Genomic DNA, 12,990 nt, shown 5'->3' with positions numbered 1-12,990 from the left:
GCTGCCCAAAGAAAATAAAATTCTGAAATGGTATTAATAGAAAAAGCACTCAGAGGCGTCATAGGGGGGAGTTGTGAAACATTCCATCAAAGTTTTCTTAAGACTAATTTCCCCCTTTAATATTTTTAGTACTACTCTTTATCATACCACATGCTTCCAAGTATGATTATATATGGGCTTTTTTAGAGAGAGGTTTCTCATTAGTACAATAACGTGTTTTTATTTTCCCTCTTTTCGTTTTTTTAATTTCTTTCCCTCCCTGTTCACAGTTTTTGAGAAGCCTCTTCCCATATCCCTCTACAAGCCCCCACAAGTGTCCCAAAAGCCTCTAACATCAGAGTTCTCTACTTTGAATTCAGCAGAGGAGATGCTGGGACACCAACTGGATTTTCAGCATGGTTGTGTGTTGGGGTAGAGGGTGGAATGGCGAGAGTGGCTTTTTTGAAGAGTTGTGTGGGAAGAAGGGAAGGAAGAGTGAAGTGCAGACTTCCCACATAGCTGCAAAAGAACATAGTAAGTTCCTGCTGGGTCAGACCAATAGTCCAGCTTATCTAATAGCCTGTCTACACCAATGCCAGACGTTTCAGAGGAAGAAACCCTGCAGGTATGGGATAGACTGACCCAGGTCAATTTTCCTCTTAATCCCCAATAGTTAGAGGTTGGCTTATGCCTGAAGCTTGAAAGATTTTGTTTATTTTTAATACACTACAACAACACTGGATATTCTTGTTATCCATTTAAATATTGAATCTCTCTTTGAATTCCAGGAAACATTTGGCCTCATGGATATCATGTGGCAATGAGTTTCACAGACTACTTGTGTAGGAATTTAATTTCCTTTTATCAATTTTAAATTGGCTACCTTTCAATTTCATTGACTGTTCCCTTGTTTTTGTGTTATGAGATGGGTGAACAATAGTGCTCGATCTACCTTCTTTATACTATTCGTTATTCATCTTAGTAATCTCCTCTCATAGGTCAACAGTCCCAATCATTTCTGTCTCTCGCCTTTGAAAGCTTTTCCATGCTCCCACGCATTTTCATCATCCATCTGTGAACTGTCCCTCTCCTCCTATATTCTTTTTGAGATAGGGGGATACATATTCCTGGTGAGGGCATAGTATTGGTTTATATTATGGCATTATGATATGTTCATGTTATTCAGTATCCCATGGATTCTAACATTTTGTTTGATTTTTTTTATGGCTACTGCACACTGAGCAGAGATTTTCATTGTACTGTCTACAGTGATATCTGGGTCCTTCAGGTCAGCCATTGGAGTGCGTTGTGAAGAGAAGTAGGCAAAAAGGTAGGAAAAGCAAGCCTCTTGTGCACTAGAAGGGAGGAGGCTCTGAGAAGGTTAAAAAAGGTTGTGTTCAAAATTATAGATAATTTGTACATGTTTCTGTAAGTATCAAGACTTCTAGTTGCTTATGTCAACTGAAAAGAGCTTCCTAATTTTTTGAGGTTAAACGATCTCTAATAATTACGTTTGTATGGAAATGTCAAGCAACCTTACATCATACAGTATACTGTCTAAACAAAAGATGATTTAGATACCATATCACTACATTGTTTTAAAACCATCTAAAGAAATAAACATTGATCCCCACTGTGGGCATTGATCCCCACTGTGGGCAGCTGCTCTTCTGCAATATGTTTTGTGGCCTGTGTTTTTTAAATGATGCTGTTACTTCTAGTGAAAAGCTGTGAAATTTGAAACCAACTAATTTTCATTAAAAGAAATTAAATCTATTTGAATACTTCAGACACATTTACCCTTGTATGGGAGATTTCTACCGTTCTACTGCCTTACCTGTGTTCTGAATGTCTGTGGGTGAGTGAAAGATCATCACTAAACATTCTTGTAAAAATATCCTAAAAATATAACAGCTGCCCGTGTGAACACTGGGATGACTGTCTTATTGGTCACATTTCTCTGAACTCACACTCACAAATTTTGTATGTGTAAAATGTGCAGTCGTGGAAGCAAACAAAACAAAACAAGAAAACCCCCCAAAGGGGTGATGGTGGCAGCATTTGGATGTAGTTGCTGGGGAAATGGCCTTCCTAATTATCTGTTTTGTATGCACAAATGCAGGCTTTCCATGCACATGTGCGTAAATGTATAGGAATGTTGAGGCCTGTTTGAAACTGTGGCTCAAACCTCTTGTCCATTCGCTACTGCCCCTCAATTCACCAGATATACTGTAATTCTGTAGTATATTGGGTGTTTATCATGGCTATTAATTTCTAGAATGGGGGCTTCTCTTGGCTGCTTTATTCTTCACAGACTCTGGGAATAGCTTTCTGGAGTGTGGGCACTTGGTGACCAGACAGTTTTTATCCCTCTTCTGCTTCCTGAATCCTCAGAAGGCAAGCTCATGTCCATCAAACACAACATGCAGCATTCAAGTCTGATCTGACAGACTCAAATGTGGCTTATTTGAGGAGAGTATGTGGGTGGCCTTGTTGGATGAAAGGTTCCTTTGAAAATCCAGTGTCTCTTTCTGGTCCCTTGTATGTTGTGTTTGCACCCATAGAATTTGTGCTCAGCAGCAGAGCACCTACAGGAGAGTGAAACCCTAACCTAAATTATTGAACCATATTTTACTTATCATTTGAAAGACAGCCACTAAACTTACTCTTATACCAGATTTGGACCTTTCTGTTATATTGGACCTTAGAGGAGCAGGATGGTTTTTATAATTTCAGTAAAGCATAGTGTCAGCAAGACTATAATGTAGGATATGGATAAAAGTGTATAAACTATGAACATCTCTGTGACTGTACAGAAGAAATTTGTTGGTAGGAAATGAAATCAAACAGCATGTGCTTCCCATGAGCTTTTCACATTATCTGGATTGCAGGGTCCTTTTGAATAATGTTAATAGGCCACAATGTGAAATTAACAAGGAGCATGTTCGGGGACAGTCATACTCTGACTTTTCTATTAAATGTATTAGAAGATTATTTAAGTCAGTCACCATTTTGTTGTTATTCAAATACTTTATGTGCTATTGTCCATCCTTCTATATATCATTGTTAAGCACTGTAACATACAACTGACTTTTGTTAATAATATTTTTCATATTCCCCCTTTTTAAAGAAAAATGTCATCATATGCCAATCATTTTGTATCTGAATGATAAATATATTGATAATCGCTATATTCAATACTTCATGAGTGTCCACTTCATATAGATCTATGTGAGAAAGAGAGATGAATTAAACAAATTCACCCAGAAATTTTAAACCTTTTAAACACAGGTATTTGGATACAAGGGTTCAAAGGGAGGGTTGCAAGGGCTTTATGGATCATTCTTCTCTAAACTGGTAGACATTGCCATTTTGAATGTTGTCATTCCAAACAAAGGGATAGAAAAGACCTGCAGCCTTATTTGACTACTTATGAAACATCAACCTACATACTATGGCAATAAGTGCTTTATAAATGTTTTAGAAACAAATAATATTGTTTTAGATATGTGTAACCTTCAATAAGTGTAAAACACTTGCATCTTTTATACCTTCCGAAAGACTCAGGGAGATTTTCAAAGGGACAAAGGGTAGTTAGATATCCATGGGGTAGAACCACAAAGGGAACTTAGGCTGAGCATTGTGACGCCTGACTTTAGGTACCCTGCCACCTACTAGCATTGACAGCCTTGAGTTAGGTGCACAGGCTTTCTGTATAATGCACGGGAAGAGTGAGGTGCCTACGAATGGGATTCACAAAAGCCAGCATGCTTAGTGGAGAGCTGCCTAAGCTAGCCAGTAGGAAGTGCTGAGGAGACATGTGTGGCCTAAGCTTAGGTGCCTGTCTCCATTCACAGCCATGAACCTGCTACTGGAGTTAGGCGACAAAGCCAGGTCAGTCCTTTCTCACACATAAAAAAGACAGGTTTCAGAGTAACAGCCGTGTTAGTCTGTATTCGCAAAAAGAAAAGGAGTACTTGTGGCACCTTAGAGGAATCTGAGGAAGTGAGCTGTAGCTCACGAAAGCTTATGCTCTAATAAATTGGTTAGTCTCTAAGGTGCCACAAGTACTCCTTTTCTTTTTTATAAAAAAGACATTGAGAGCGCCATCCTCAGAATGCCACACAGCTCAGGGGCTAGGGCATTCACTTGGGAGGTGGGAGACCCTGGGTTCAAGTCCTTGCTCCAGGTAAAATGGGGATTTGAACTGAAGGCGCCCACATCCTGAGTGAGCGCTAACCACTGGGCTATAGAGCATAAGAGGGCAATAGTACCTCTTCCAGCTGTGTTGTGTGAGGGGACCTGACCCAGCATATGTGATCTAAGATAGCTTCTGAATATATGTACTTGTAGGCATGACAGGCAGAGGAGCACCAAGTTTGAGGATCCTGCCAAGGCTTAGGTACAAGCTAGACACTGGGCGCCAGGGCTTAGGTAGCTGTGTGCATGCACTTGGCCAGACATTTTGGTGCCTAGGAGACTTTATCAGTGGAAAATTAGGAGCCTAAGGGCTTTAGGTGCCTACAAGGTTAGGGGGCATCTGAGTGAGGGTATGAGGATCTAAATTTTGGACTTAGGCTCTTAAATAAATCCTCTATGGAACTGGCCCCACTTGTCTATTTAAATTAATGGGAGTTGGGTACCTAACTCCAATTTGTGCCTCTGAACACTTCCCCCCAAGGTCAACCTGAAGTAGAGTCAATAAACATAACCCAGCCCCTAAGAGCATGTGACATCTAAATTAATTCTTCTGATGAGGCTGCTGCACAGTATTTCATCTTTTTTGGGATAACACTTGATGTGGACCAGATGGGAGGTGGCAGCTAATGAGATCATTGAGAGAGCCACATGGACATTCTTTAAATCTTTATTTTCAGCCCTGACTATAACCATCTCATAAACTTTGTCTGCAGTTTATTTCAGTCTTTATTCCTGACGCAAATATATTGGGTTCATCTCACAGAGGTTACAGGATCTCCAAAGCTCTCAAGATAGTCAGAAACCTGATTGTAGATTTCATATAATTCATAATTAAAGTGCTGTCTGGGGGGCTGCCAAAAGCAACAGAGGGCTTGACAATATTTGGTATAGTTCAATACCCAGTTTTTGACAGAGGACTTTTTAACAAACTGTCATCACGGTCACTTTTCTTACTCTGCCCTCTTGTTGTGACATAAGATTGGAATCAATCTATTGAACGTTCCTGTTTTGAAAGATTTAATTGATATTCTCAGGGAGTGAGACATTCAATGTCATTGGGAAAATGCAGTCGAATGTATGAGGAGAAATTTAACAGGGTGAAATGTTTAGAGATTAAGGGAAAAAACAATTAGCGATTTTGAGGTCTTGACTCTTTCATAAAACAAATTACTCAAACAATCTTACTTGTAAAACTGATTAAATTATCCATGAAGACTAATTGCATTTACTTGCTTTTTTCCTGTTTGAACTTTACGCTGAGTTTGGCAGTTCACCTCTTTCCCGCTCCCTCCTTTCATTTGCCTCTCCAGTATATTTAGCCCTGGTCTTCACAACAGAGGTAGATTGATGTAAGGCAGCATACATTGACCTAACTCTGTAAGTGTCCACACTAAAATGTAGCTCCACCCACTTGAACGACTACTGTTGCCTTTCAGAAGCCGTCCCACAATATGCCACACTGACAGTTAAGTCGCTCTTGGTGAGGGCACACTGCTGACACAAGGAGCGTATGTGGATATTCAAAAGTATCTTTAATTTAAGTACTGCAGTGGCTGTATATTAGCATAACTTAGGTCAACTTAATTTTGTAGTATCCTTAGACGATAGAGAGATTTTTCTGTTAATTTACAGACCTGATGCAGCGGAAAATAACTGTGTCTTTCAGAGCTCTGTGGAATGATAGCTCTACAGCAGACTAAGGCTATGTCTACACACTGGACCTTACAGCGGCACAGCTATACCGCTGCAGCTGCCCTGCCGTAGGGCCTCCCGGCTAGCCACTCTATGCCGAGGGGAGAGAGCTTTCTTGTCGGCATAATTAAACCACCCCCAACGAGCGGTGGCACCTATGTCAGTGGGAGAGCATCTCCCGCCAACATAGCACTATCCATCCTGGCACTTTTGTCAGTGAAACGTATGATGGTCATGGGGTTTGTTTTTTCACATGCCTGAGCAACAAAAGGTTTATTGACAAAAGTGCCAGGGTGGACATAGCCTATGCTTAGCAGGGATGACTGACCTAGGTCCCCAGAGGCAGCTGCTTCAGAAAGGAGAGCATTCCTCCTGCATTGCCCCAAATTCTATATACCAGTATAAATATTCCTGTATGGGAAGGAGAATAAGCTATAGCAGTTTGTCACCTCTATACCACTATGATTGTGTCCCTACTAGGGGTTGTATCAGTATCACCATTTAAGTTAAAACATCACACCTCTAAAGTGAAACAGGTATACCCCTACAAAAACTGGGGGTAAACCAGGCCTTAATAACTTGATAGGCTTTTCTTCCAGCATTTTCTTTTCTCCTGTTTCTCTCCATCCCCTCACTTGCCTGAACTGTTCTGCCTCTCATCTCTAAAAAGCCCTCTCTCCCTCCCATTTCTGATCTCTCCCCTTCCCCACACCCTTAACCTCTTCCTTCTGTACTTCCTTCCACAAACTCTCACCTCACCTCCTTCACCCTCTGTCTCATTTTCCTTCCCCCTTCCCCCTCTGTCGTTTGCCACCACTTATTGCAGCTTGTTTCAAATTAGATTGTAAACTTTTGGGGTGCCAGAGCTCTGTGTTTCTACAGAACCTGACAGGGACCTGGGGGCACAACCACAATGCCCATAATAACCTCACCAGGAGTTTCGCACAGCACTGCACATCATCTTTCCCTCTCTCCAAAGTTGCTTCATCATGGTCAGTTTAGAAATACACAGCAGATTAAAATTTATAGAATGCCTTTGTGGGACTGTGCTTACCTCCTGTTAGCATGAGGGCACATTTGCACATGCAGTTGTCATTATCGGCATCTTTAGTACTGAAATCAGCGCCATGTAAGATCAGGCTACTCTGCTTTCCTGCTGTTCCTGTGTGTCCTTTTAGATATAGCCTGAAATAGTCAAAGGAAACAGTCATATCACCAAAGGTAATGGTAAAAGCTCCAGATCTTCATGCTGGGATTGGCTTCTGCTGTGATGTACACACGGAAGATTACAGAAACCTCATAAATGTCTTGGGTTTTGGCTCAATCCATTTGTTGTTTCAGAGGTAAGATGAAGAAATCCAGAGTGTTTCAACATATCTTCACTATGGTATAAGTTCTGTCGCTGACCAAAACTCATTACAAATGATCTAAACTGGAAAAAGGAGGAGAGTGGAGAGAGAGACAGAGAGGAGAGGGGGAAAGGGACAGAAAGATGAGTGAAGGGAGACAGCAAGGGAAAAAGAAGGTATGGATTCATATGGTGGCATTTTTCATACCGGGCCGAATTTTATCCCTTTCTCTTATTCATGCTGACTGGTACCTTAAGTTGCAAATTTTCCCAGTAATTTCAATAGGACTAATTGCAGAGTGAGGTACAATTCATTGTGACTCAGTGAACTGTAAGAATTGTGATTGTTTGCAGAATAAGGTACTACTCAGTATACCTAGAGTTGGGTGTATATTTTAGCATGACACAGGAATTTTGCTACACACTTAGCTTTATATTAATGTTAATGGATGTGGTGCTGCTAATCCCCAGGCACTGCACTGAACACTTTACCCCTTCATGGTTTGAAATAGTTCAAAATTTTTTAGAAGGGACAGATGATCCAATGGTTAACGAACTAGCCAGACACCTCGCTCTGCCACAGAAAAATGATAAAAGACAAAAACGCTGTATCATCCATCGGCAAACACTTTCACAAAGTGTTCTCACAAGATCTGATCTTTCAATACTTGTCCTAAGAAGAAACCTGCTAAATACCTTCAAAAGGTGAGCCTGGGAACTTAAATTCATTATTCTGCTAGACAGCAAAAACTATGGGCTTAACAGGGACTTTAGCTTTATGGCTCATTACAACAATTTGTAACACACCACACTGCCTGCTATCCTTAATTGCCAACATCAAGCATAACAATCTGACTCCCAATTGCCCACTTCATTTCAAGTGATCACCTCCAACAAGCATTACCCCTTTTGCTCAATAATTTGTCCCAACTTGTATTTAGCTCAGAATCTCTGCTTTCTTTCCCAGGCCTGAAGGAGAGCTCTGTATAGCTCAAAAGCTTGTATCTTCCATTAACTGAAGTTGGTCCAATAAAAGATATTACCTCACCTACCTTTTCTCTCTCATACCTTGGTACCAACATTGAAAAAAACAGAGGAAAGACTAAAACGTCATACAAAATTTAAAATATACCTAATGTCAGAGAAACAGAAATGTCAATGCCTTGTGCTGTTGTTCAATCACCATATCAGTTAGCTGATTTTCCTTTAGCATATTACTTCACCTAGGGATATCTGAGCTTTGGGGCAATTTAGCCTAAGTGCTGGCTTTGCTCACATTCATTTCTTTGTTTCATATCAACAATCAAAAGGTTGGAATTAGTGCTGTCTGCATTCACTAGGCTGGACGCTGATTAGTTGTGCTTAATTGTTTGCAGAACAAAATAAATTTCCCTGAGGTTGTGTTGATAGAAAAATTATTCCAGTGCATGATGTCTATGAGCTTACTTTCAACAGCCACCCACCATCAGTGCAGCAGCAGCACCGAGCTCACAGATGGGTTATGTCAGTTAAAAAAGACAGTGAATCCTGTTTTCCTCAATCAGTAGAGACAGTGCTGGCCAGATCATTTTATTAACAAACCACACCATAAAACCCACTTAGTCCCAATAAAATAATACATATACTACAAATCACTGAGCAACAGGAGCTATCTGTGGTTTGCTTTTCCTTGGAGAAGCAAGGTATTAGGGTTATTTACAAGCTTATGCTCCTATGCTGATATTTTATAAGCATCCTACTCAGCAAGATTTAGACCTCAGCATTGTGATCTGACTTTTCCATGGCTCCATTTGTTTAGTAGCAAGAGGAGGGTAAAGCTTAACTATAAAACTGAAGTGAGCAGATGTGATAGGTTGGGGTGTCATATTCAGTACTACAGATTCAGTAGATTCAGTACTACGTTCCATGGTTGTGCGACACCTCAACACCACTTGCCTTAGTGTAAGGAAGTCTTGTGCAAGCTTGCTATGGATCAGCTCCCTGGCAACACAAGCTCTGCCTTCTAGGTCTTGGCAGACCTTGCTCTCTCGGTACAGGTTAGCGAAAGGCACACACCGACCCCCAAGTCCTCCGCATGTCCCTCTGGGGTGCTCAGACCTGTTCCATGGAACACTCTCAGACCTCTTAGATCCGCTATCCCCAAAGGAATAGTACACACAGCAGCTTGTAAGAGTCAGCTCAGGATCATCATTTTACTCAGCATACAGCACTTAGATGTAGTTATAGTGCAAACAAGAAAACGTTTATTATCAAAGAACAGAGATTCCAGTGAAAGAGAGTGAGACCACTGGAAACAAATGATTAAAACAAAATTATAACGCGCTTTCTAGAGGCTAAACTTAATTAACAAGGGATTCCCCTGTCTCCTATATGATAGCTAAGGCCCTACCAAATTCACAGCCATGAAAAATGTATCATGGACCATGAAATCTGGTCTCTCCCTGTGCAATCTGGTCTTTTTACCCAATACTATACAGATTTCACAGGGGAGACCAGCGTTTCTCAAATGGAGGGTCCTGACCCAAAAGGGAGTTGCAGGGGGGTCACAAGGTTATTTTAGGGGGGGTCTATATATTGCCACCCTTACTTCTGCACTGCCTTCAGAGCTGAGCGACCGGAAAGCAGCAGCTGTTGGCCAGGCGCCCAGCACTGAAGGCAGCGCCCCTCCAGCAGCAGTGCAGAATTGAGGGTGGCAATACCATACCATGCCACCCCTACTTCTGCACTGATGTCTTCAGAGCTGGGTGACTGGAGAGTGGCGGCTGCTGACTGTGGGCCCAGCTCTGCAGGCAGCAGCACAGAAGTAAAGGTGGCAATACCATACCAGGCCATCCTGACTTCTGTGCTGCTGCTGGTGGCGGCTCTGCCTTGAGAGACGGGCTCCCAGCCAGCAGCCACCCTTCTCCAGCTGCCCAGCGAGCAGCAGCACAGAAGTAAGTGTAGCAGTACTGCAACCCCTCCCTACAATAACCTTGTGACTCCCCCCCCCAAACTCCTTTTTTTGGTCAGGTTCCCTACAATTGCAACACCGAGAAATTTCAGATTTACATAGCTGAAATAATGAAATTTACAATTTTAAAAATCCTACAACCATCAAATTGACCAAAATGGACCGTGAATTTGGTTGGGCCCTAATGATACCCTACCCCCAAGTTGTTTCCCCAGTGTTTTCAGCCACTTTGGTTGTGATCCCTTCTCATAAGATCAAGCCTTCTGACAGCTTGTTCTCACAGACTGAAAGAGTAAATGGGGATTCATCTGCACCCCTTAGAAATAGTCCCCCCACCACTGTTTTAGTTTTAGTTGCAAACAGGATACCCATCCCACAACATATACAACCTCCATGCCTTGTTTTTTCCTGTGTGCTTTCATGTTGTTTTCACATCCCACTATTAGCATTTGACTCCATCATAAAGCTTACAATACTTAATTTGCACGTAGCCGGAGATATAAAGGTTGGTACTTTCTCACTGGTGGAACGATTCTAAGGCATGTCACTTTACATACATTAAGAACATAATTTTTGTACAGATACAGAACTCCTTAAATATCACCTGTACATCTATCTTACAATGATTAAGAGACCAATATGAAACAAGCTTTTGTTAGAGACCTTACATGACATTCTTTGGTGAACGAAAATGCAAATACCAGACCCAAGGAATCTCTGCAGCACTTATGTCCTCTGCCAGTTAGCACCAAGTGGTCCCTGGGTCACAACACAGGAGCCAAAGGAGTAAAATACTATTCAGTATGAACTGGGATATCAGAATCTTCCCCTAAATGGTTAGTTCTCCTATCTCTGGGTTACATTTGGAACCATTTTAAAGTTAGCATTAATTTCCAAAACCATAAAGACACTGATCAGCCAGCTCCATGAATAATACATTTCCTACAGATTACATTTAAAAAGATAGCTAGTTAAATACTAGGGGGGAATTAGCATTTCTTGACAGTACATAACTGAAGTAATACAATATCAAATAACACTGATAACATTACAAGATGGGATTTTCAAAAGCACCCAAGTGATTCAGGTGTACGAGTCCCATTGACTTCTGCTGAAAAATAACGGAGGCGCTTTGGAAAACCCCACCCAGGCTCTCTAGTTCTTATCACTTCTACAACCATTTCCATCTGCTAAAGAACTGTAAACCTCACCAGTGAGACAGTGTGACTTTGGGACAAGACACCTAACCATGCCGTATTTCAATATCCCCAGCTGTAAAACAGGGATGATGAAATGTATACCCACCTTAATAAAGAGTTTCAAAGTCCTTGGACAAAACTGCTAGGAGCTAGATTGAATTTTTAAGCTCCATTCTAAATTAACAGGCATGACCTGACTGCTTTGCCTCAGGGCAGAATGAACTCAGTGTTAAAGTCCCTGCTCTCTTACTCTGGGGTACAGGGGAACAGGGGAGGAATTAAACGGGTGCCTCCGCACCTGCCCAGCCACAGTGTGGATGGCAGACCCAGGACTACTCCTGCTCCCTGCCCATTTCCTCACATTAGGGGAGTTTCTAGAGAATAAAGGCTGCATACCACACTGGCGTCAGACCCAAGATGTGGGCAGGGTTAGAGTGGGTGAAGCCTTACTCCATGCTTAGCTAAAAGAAGAACACCTCTAGCCTAATGTGAGTGTGCAGTATGAAAATAACAACAAATATACTATTAGGGATGGCAGTGAACCAGGAAGAGAAAACATGCTTGTGTAATATAATAAACCTCTAGGTTAACTGTTTCTGTGTGGCATTCATATTAAATTCTAAGACCCTCATGAAGAAGACAGCTGGCTACCAGCATTCACTTAGAGAATCCACTACAAGCATTTAATATCAGTCTTCATTCTCATATACAAAATTCTGCAACTGTTACCTTTTATCTGGAATTACTTAGAAATCACAGCATTTTTTCCACATGATTTTGTGCATTGGCAGCTTTGGGTCTATATAAACAGACCCGATAGCAAGAAGCAATCTCCTAAGCATGTTTTGCTTTTCATCATTCCTACTGTGTGACACAACTTGATTATCTTCAAGTACTTAAAACCAAAACAAAGAATATTGTGTGGAAAGCACAGATCTGAAGAGTTACTCAAACATCTGCAGAGTAGTCTGAAAAGCCAGTTCAAATTTACACCACAAATGTTGCCTTTTGAAGTTATTAGATCACCTCAAATTCTTCTCCCAAACATACACAAGTTAGCCGCAGCCACAGTGTGTTTGATGAGTTTAACATGCCTCCACCACAGGAGAAAAGCATGGACCATGCTGTGGTGATTCTCTGTACTGGGCTGGCAGCGTCCTGTGGCTCTGAGCACCTTTTGCCTTGAGGTGGTGAGCACTGAAGTTGGCAGTCCTGTCCATAGACTGTAGTATTGGATGCACAGGTGACCCACCTTCATCCCCTTTCTGTGTTAGGAGGTGGACTCTGGCCACAAACTTGCCCAAATTACTCTGGGCAAAACACTTCTGCTCAGGCTTTGCGAGGGATGCAGGGATTGTCCTAGTGTAGGTAAACCTAAAACAAAACCCCACATTTTTTTTTCAAAACCAGATGTGGAAGCAGCAAGGGATTTACTGAGAAAGGGGCATTCATTCTGGAAGGGCAACTATGATAGCCATGCACATCACAGAAAGGAGAAAGACATGAGAGTGAAGCAGAAAAGAAACTGGAAGATCAGGTGAAAGTTGTCAAAAGCCATTTCTGATAACACTGCTCTCTCAAAATCTTGAGGCTTTCCTAATTTGTTTACCATCTTTGAATTA

The 12,990-nt window shown here is 41.6% G+C and overlaps 2 protein-coding genes across 2 annotated transcripts in view; one reads left to right on the top strand and one right to left on the bottom strand.

The window, feature by feature from the left end:
- Positions 1 to 1,306, top strand: part of LOC144930191 (uncharacterized) — a 155,636-nt gene extending 154,330 nt beyond the window's left edge. The window contains exon 5 of the mRNA XM_078851431.1: positions 1,225 to 1,306. Coding sequence (XP_078707557.1) covers positions 1,225 to 1,291 — 67 coding nt within the window. The 3' untranslated portion in view covers positions 1,292 to 1,306. The remainder of the gene's footprint in view (positions 1 to 1,224) is intronic.
- Positions 1 to 12,990, bottom strand: part of ANGPT1 (angiopoietin 1) — a 208,414-nt gene that overhangs the window by 5,063 nt on the left and 190,361 nt on the right. Inside the window, exon 8 of the mRNA XM_073330323.2 lies at positions 6,926 to 7,056. Coding sequence (XP_073186424.1) covers positions 6,926 to 7,056 — 131 coding nt within the window. The remainder of the gene's footprint in view (positions 1 to 6,925; positions 7,057 to 12,990) is intronic.

This window comes from Lepidochelys kempii, chromosome 2 (genome assembly GCF_965140285.1).
Source record: "Lepidochelys kempii isolate rLepKem1 chromosome 2, rLepKem1.hap1, whole genome shotgun sequence".
Classification (NCBI taxonomy): Eukaryota; Metazoa; Chordata; order Testudines; family Cheloniidae; genus Lepidochelys; species Lepidochelys kempii.
Note: the sequence above shows the minus strand (reverse complement) of the source record. Positions and strands in the feature narration are given on the sequence as shown.